Source organism: Natator depressus, chromosome 14 (assembly GCF_965152275.1).
Source record: "Natator depressus isolate rNatDep1 chromosome 14, rNatDep2.hap1, whole genome shotgun sequence".
Lineage (NCBI taxonomy): Eukaryota > Metazoa > Chordata > Testudines > Cheloniidae > Natator > Natator depressus.
In genome coordinates this window covers 1872844-1879924 of record NC_134247.1, presented here as the reverse complement: position 1 = coordinate 1879924, position 7081 = coordinate 1872844, and the positions used below count along the sequence as shown (strand labels likewise).

General features: G+C 49.5%; 1 protein-coding gene across 1 annotated transcript; it reads left to right on the top strand.

Annotated features, from left to right (window-relative positions):
• The first annotated feature begins 2387 nt into the window (after positions 1–2387).
• Positions 2388–6829, top strand: CBX8 (chromobox 8). The gene is made up of 5 exons (XM_074970513.1): positions 2388–2541; positions 3009–3052; positions 3245–3310; positions 3409–3475; positions 3702–6829. The coding sequence occupies exons 1-5, from the start codon at positions 2473–2475 to the stop codon at positions 4533–4535; spliced, it is 1080 nt and encodes a 359-aa protein (XP_074826614.1). The 5' UTR covers positions 2388–2472; the 3' UTR covers positions 4536–6829.
• Positions 6830–7081: the final 252 nt, after the last annotated feature.

Below are 7081 nucleotides of genomic sequence, written 5' to 3'. Positions count from 1 at the left end.
CAGTTCCGGCTTTTTTTTAAAAAAGCACCTAAAGTAAACATACTTACGGGAGTAAGTGGCAGTAAAGTCACTGAGGGATGAAATACAGAGAAATACTACCTTAAAACAAATAACAAAACTCTTAAACAGCCATTAGTGATTTAAGGGGCTGGGGGCAGGAGAGAGGGAGAATTCTGCGGGGCAGATTTCGGTAACAGCAATCACCCGGTGATGACCACTTGATTGCAGAGAGCAATGCAATAATTACCTTGCCGCTCTGTTTACTGATAACCCTGCCACAGCGGCACCCACAAAAAGTTCATCTGACGCTCCAGGAACCAGTGAAACCCAAGTCACATCTTCACCTCTGTCCTGAGACACCCCACCCCCCACCCCACATCCCTTTCGCCCGCCTGCTTGAGCCAACGTGGGGAAATCAAGCCCATAGGTTCCTGGAGTAAGGAAACCAGAAACTCATATTATAGGCTGTTGAAGTCTACTTTATTTTCACTACCCAAACTGTTGGAAAGTATTTAAACTTAAGCAGAAACAGCTGTACTCCTGGCACCACTCTACCAAACTATTTGTTACTGTGAATGACTTTTTATGATTATGAACTTTGCTGTTTTGCTGGCTTCCAAACGAACGGCTTTCTTGGCAGATATTGTCTAATGAGGTGATTTTTACGTAATCTTCAAGTACTTCGTTAATAAGATACAATTTCTCTTTGTTATATTAACCCACAATAGAGTTTTCTCCCTCTTTTCCCAACCCTCCGTCTCTGCACCTAACAAATCCATCTGTTTCATACAGTCTTGGACAGTCCAGTACCTAAGGAGCAGATCAGTAATAAAGACCAGGAGGAGGTAACAGGGTCATTTGCCTTTATTTTATTTTTTTACAATCGGCAAATTTTGCACGTATTCCGTTCCATCTTATCTCAAAGGCAGTCCTGTCTGCATCTGACGTGGAAGTGAAGCCGCCTCGTGCAGACACTACGCCGAAGTCAAAGTTCGCAGTTTTGCTGCATTTGTAATAAAACGTGATTGTTTGTTTGTTTGTTTGTTTGTTTGCTTTTCATCAGCCGCCAGGCGAGCGCATGTTAAATCCCATGTCCTCCGCTCGAGTCTGAGCCATGTAGTAGTTCCAAATCCAATGAAATCGCCGTCCTGCGTGGCGTGACACACGCGCTGTCCGCCCCAGCCCGGCTCAGAAGTGCGCTCTTTGGCACTCCGCTGTCAGGCCGGCTGGACGAGCGGCTAAACTTGCCCCAGGGCACCCGGGGGCTGGGCCCCGGTGCGCCAGCCCGTGTGCCTAGAACAGTCCCCGCTACGCCGCGAGTCCCAAGCCGCCAGCCAGAAGCCCCGAGACGAGACTCTGCGGCTGATCCAGCTCCTTCAGCCCTTTGTGCTTTTAAATTTCCTTTCTCTGCACAAACGTTGCCGAAGCTTTTCAGGAAACGCAGCCGCGGCGCGCACAGCCGGCGTGCTGGGGGTTGTCCTAGAGCCTCCCCCCGCGGGCAAAACGGGCCGCCGAGTGGGTTGAAAAGCACGCACTGGCCTGCACCAGCCCGGAGCGCAAATCTACCCAGTGGAAACGGAAAGAAACCGGAGCAAGAATGCGCGGTCCGGCCCCGGCTTTGACAGACCCATCGACTCCCCAAGAACCCAGTCCCCGCTTCATTTGCAGCGGGCAGCATCCGCTGGGCTTGGGGGGACCTAGAGTCTCCCCTAGCCCCCAGGCCTGGGGGTCACGGCACCCCTTGGGCCGGGCTGGAAGGGCTCGGGGGTGGCCGGCCGGGGCGCCCGCGCGCTGCTGGGGCCGGGGGGTGACAGTGACTCTGGATGTCACAGAAGTTGGTCTGAACGGGGGTTTGCTTCTGGCCTGTTCGCTCGAGCTGGGCGGGGCCGTGGCTCCGGGCTGGGGTCGAGCCTGGGCTGCAGCTGGCAGGTGCTGGAGCAGGGGCTGGCGGTGGGTGCCTGGCACGGGGGGGCTGGTGGGGGGGCAGCGATTTAGAAAGATGGGGCTGGATGGAGAGGCCGTGCGTGGGGGAGGGGGGAGGGACAGGTATGCCGCCCCTCCCCCCCCAGCCAGGCAGCGGGGCCCCGGCCCCTGTGGGGCCCGCTCTGCCCCCCCAGCTCCGATGGCCCCCGCCTCCCTCCCTCCGCCCCCTGCCGGTCTCTCGCCGCTCCGCTGGCTCCGCCCCCTGGCTATTGAAAGGCGGGTCACGTAGCAGGGAGGCGGGGAGGGGAGGGGGGCGGCTGGGGGAGGGGAGAAGGGGGCGGAGGCAGCGGGGGGGAGGAGGCGGGGCCGGGGCCGGGGCCTGGCCAATGCGGTGCAGGCGGAATATTCCACCGGCTCCGCCAGCAACAAGTGCGGGGGGAGGGACGCGAGGGGGGGGGGGCGCACGGGAAGGGCTGACGTCAGCGGGCGGAGTATTATGGTCTGGGCTGCGCTGGCTGCTGCTTTTCTGCTGCCAGCGGCCGAGTAAACATGGAGCTTTCAGCCGTCGGGGAGCGGGTGTTCGCGGCCGAGGCCCTGCTGAAGCGCCGCATCCGGAAAGTAGGTGTCTCGCGGGCCCCCCAGCCCCCGTGCATGCAGCCCCCCAGGCCTGCGGGAGGCCGGGATCGCCTCGGAGAGCAGCCCTGCTCCCTCCCCCAGCTGCTCCTATTTGCAGCAGCAGTTCAAAGCTGCCTCTTCCCCTGGACTTGCCCTGCACACATTGCGTCTGGTTATTTTTTTGTCCTGCATGCCCATTTTTACAAAAATGCTGCAGGCATGCTTTGCTGCATGCGTTTTGCTGCATGCATGTTTTTGCCAGATGCATTTTGCTGCATCCCTGTTTGGGTGCATGGATTTGCTGCACGCATATTTTTTGTTCCATGCATTTGGCCGTTTGCATATATTTGACACATGCCTATTGGTGCAGGCTTATTTGGTTGCATGCATATTGCTACGTGCATATCTTTATTGTATGCATCTATCTCGATTCCCCCATGCTTATTTGTTTTCTCTCTGTGCAACTGCAGGGGCGCATGGAATATCTCGTGAAATGGAAGGGCTGGTCTCAGAAGTAAGTAGGTTATATGTACAATTATGCAGTCTAGCAAATACTCAGAAGATGGTGGTTATTATCTTTTTATTTATTTTGCATTGTAATAGAAAGGAAAGACAGATCCTGTTTTTTTTTTTAATTTTATATATTTTGTCGTCCCCCCCACTCACAACTGACACTGTTTTTCAATCTCTATGCGTGTCCTAATAGGTACAGCACCTGGGAACCCGAGGAAAACATTCTGGATGCCCGGCTGCTTGCAGCCTTTGAGGAAAGGTACAAGGTCTTTGCTAGTCATATACATCACTCTTATAAACACGTTGCTCTGTTTTGTAGCAATGCTGAATTGAAACTGTTTTTTTTAATACCTCTAGGGAACGAGAAATGGAGCTATATGGCCCCAAAAAGCGAGGCCCCAAACCCAAAACCTTCCTGTTAAAGGTAAGGAGGCAGGAGCCTAGTGCGTGCATTGACATTGTTTAGTTGGTGAGTGGAGAGGGCTGCATGCTGCAATGGGGAGCATCCGAACCAGCATGCTAATAGCAGGATCCGGCTCCAGTACTGATGGGGAATGCTTGTGGAAAGGCCAGTGCTTATCTGGGAAGTTGTAATTATGGAGCCGAATGGCAGAATAACAAAGTCACCGGTTGATTTATCTTCTTTGCAGGCACAGGCAAAAGCAAAAGCCAAAACCTATGAATTCCGCAGTGACTCTGCCAGGGGGATCCGGGTGCCATATCCTGGTAGATCACCCCAGGAGCTGGGCTCCACTTCCCGGGCTAGGGAAGGACTGAGAAACATAGCTCTGCCCGCCCAGGGCAGTCCCAGCACCTTGAAGGGTGAGAGCATCCGAGACCGGGTTGGGAGAATGGAAGATAAACCTGGGGAGATCCCTAAAAAGAGAGGCCCAAAGCCTAGGAAAGAGCATTACAAGGACTTGCCAGAAGCTCTGGATGTCTCCAAGAGGAAATTATGTGAGCCAGGGGACAAGATGGGGGACTACCTCAAAACCAGGAAAATAGAGGAGGCCGTTCCTGGGGTGGCGAAGTTTGGCTCAGGACACAGTGTGATCCAGCTGGCCAGGAGGCAGGAGCCTGACCTCTCTGGTGCCATGTCCAGCCCCAATAGAGCAGAGGCTGGCATGAAGCTGGGAGCTTCAGAGACTTACCCACCCAGGGTCACCAAGCACAGGTCAGACTTTTTGGACCCCAAGGGGCAAGATGGATTGGACCCTGGTGGCCCTAAGATCATGCACAGCTCCATAAACCAGGGCTCTGTGGGAAGCTTATATCGAGACAGTGTGGGGACTCAGTCTGGCAGGCCCTCCCTCATTGCCAGAATCCCTGTCTCCAGGATTCTGGGGGACCCGGAAGAGGAGTCCTGGAGCCCATCTCTCAACAACCTGGAGAAAGTGGTGGTGACTGATGTGACATCTAACTTTTTGACCGTCACAATTAAAGAGAGCAGCACGGACCAAGGATTCTTTAAGGAAAAGCGATGAGTGTTTGCAGGATAGATCCAGAGAGTTAAAGGCTTGGTTAGAGCTTGGTGGTTTTTTTTTTTTTTTTTCCAGGACAGGACCTAGAAACTGTCTTAATTCTTTCTGCTTGCATTCTTTTATTTCTCTCTAGTTTTATGTTTCATTGGAAAGATTATCTCTAGAGTTATATTTTCTATTAGATGTAAATATGTTATTTAAGAAAAAATACCTATATATATATATCTATATATAGATATATTTCAACTCTAAGTTGTTTTATTTAAATGGAGACTGAACAGTGACTGCTCAGTTGCTCTTAGAAAGGACAATAAAACTGAGAACTAAGGAGTTCACGTATCTGTTGCAGGAGCCAGTGTATATAATGAATGATGTTTGTAGCTAATTATGTTTTGGGATTTTATTAATTATGATTTTTTCATAAGATGCTCTGGATGATGAGTGGGGAAGTTGTATCCCTTTCAGGGCAAAATGCCCTGATTTCTTGATTGTGATATAAGGTGTTGCTTGTACAATCAAGTGTGCTGTATCTGGACCTGTCAGTCTGGACAGCTGAAATAAGCACTTGAATTTACAGTATTGTTGGGTTTTGTTTCCAATTAAAAAAAAAATTGGTATAAAATCAAAAAAAAGCAGAAGTCCATAAAAAGGCTGAAAGTTGTTCTAGTGAAGTATTAACTTGAATGACCTCTTCTTGCAAATGAAGAGGAGGCTTGTATGTTTAAGATTCCTAAAAGGAGTGATACTGAAATGCACTTTAATAGAATTGTCATAGCAGTTATGGGAGACAGAACTGAGCTGAGAAGCTGTTTTCATTTTGTCTGTTTGCTTGATTCTTTCCCCCACCCACTTAAAAAAATCTGTTTACATTCCTGAAATGCCAGAAAAGTTTGGGAGGATAAAGTGTCACTGCCCATATTTAGATGCTCATTCTATTATCGAAAGTGTTGCTTTTTTTCCAGGGCACAGTTCCCTTTGGACTGCTGGGAGACTCCAGATACAGTGTTCTGTAATATCTACATCTCCCCCCCCAACAAATTCCAGAGTCACTTTTTGGGGTTAGAGAAAATAAATATTCTCCCTGTCTTATGCCAGTTTCACAGTGGCTGAGAGGAGATCTGCTACTAGGCACAAAATAGGTGCTGCTGACACAGGTGGCTGTTAGTATTTGTTCACACCCTTCTCTTTGGAAGGCATATGTGGATGTTTTGGTTTGGTTTTGCTCCAGGCTTAGTGGGATTTAATGACTGAACAAAACGCAGTGGCTTCCATCCACTAGTGTAGACCAGAAATCTTTTGCTACCTTGCAGAAAGCATGTGGGGATTCTAGAAGTGTGTTTTCTCTCTCTCTCGCTCTGAACTCCATATTCCAACTTAACCTAGTTGAGGGAGAGGTTGATTTTTTGAGCCTGTTATGAGAGAAGGGGGTAGGTATTGGGGTTGTTTTTCAAGGTGTAACAGGAGCTCTCCTCTCCTAACATATATTGGTTTAAGCACCTTCATTGGTTCAAAAGCACAAAACTGTCCAGCAGCCCCAAAGGACCCCGGCCAGAGGAGCCTGGCCTTTCCCATCTTGTCTGATTGGCTCAGTGAAGGTCTTAAATGCTTCTTAATGTGGAGACTGCACATAAGATGAAAGCACATGGGGCCTGATGGGAAGAGGAAGGGGCAGGAGTACAAGGAGTAGCCTTTGCTACTCTTAGGCCCATTCTGGATAATTTTACCTCCTACCTCTTTAGACCCCTCTCCCTTCCATCCTTGGGACTATCGCTTTCATTCAATAAAATAAACAAGGGGACTCTGTTTAGGCTGTACACCGGGAGCTGCTTGTGTGTTTTTTAACTTAATATTTTGTAAAACCAAGATTTTAAACTTAGTTTGTACAAAGAATGGAAGCAAGGAATGTAACAATATGGATGCTATTTTCAGGTCAAACCTACATGGGACATGTCTGTTACCATGTGTATGATGAGGATTTATCTACCCCTCCTCCACCCTACCTACCTGAAGCCTGGAAAATACTTCCCCTTGTTAAACAGATCACAGTGCAGCTCCCGCCTCGTTCTAAAGAGTCAGGGTGTGATCTTAGTTTTGGTATTCTTCACTCCAGACCTGTATAAATATATGTGTCTAGATACGCACATATATACATATATAAAGCTAGACATACCTGTGTGTATGTACATATCTACATATAGTGGATGTGTGTGTGTGTGTGTGTTGTTTAATTCTAAGACTTGTAAAAACAAATCTGGCTAAATCTCAGTCTCAGAAGTGAAGCTTAACTACGTGTCTTCTGCCAACCGTGAATGTCAACATAATTCCTGCTTTTTATGTGAGTTTAAATATATACTTTGTAAATAGAAACGTGTGGTTCTTATGTCCCCCCTGCAATCTCCACGTTGCTTTGTTTATAGCTGGCTCATCTCTCTCTCCGCGTGATTCCCGGCCCCGTCCGCCTGCCGCTGAGTGAGGGGCTCGCCCCTGCATGTGGGCTGGGCTCGCCTCCCCTCAGTCCGAAGCCCCCAGTCCTGGCTGTTACTGGGCGG

Excerpts from the sequence above, each read along its gene's own strand:
- CBX8 (XM_074970513.1), top strand. The coding sequence starts at position 2,473 with ATGGAGCTTTCAGCCGTCGGGGAGCGGGTGTTCGCGGCCGAGGCCCTG. Across the intron at positions 2,542-3,008 it reads TGAAGCGCCGCATCCGGAAA|GGGCGCATGGAATATCTCGT; the intron begins GTAGGTGTCTCG and ends GTGCAACTGCAG. Across the intron at positions 3,053-3,244 it reads TGGAAGGGCTGGTCTCAGAA|GTACAGCACCTGGGAACCCG; the intron begins GTAAGTAGGTTA and ends GTGTCCTAATAG.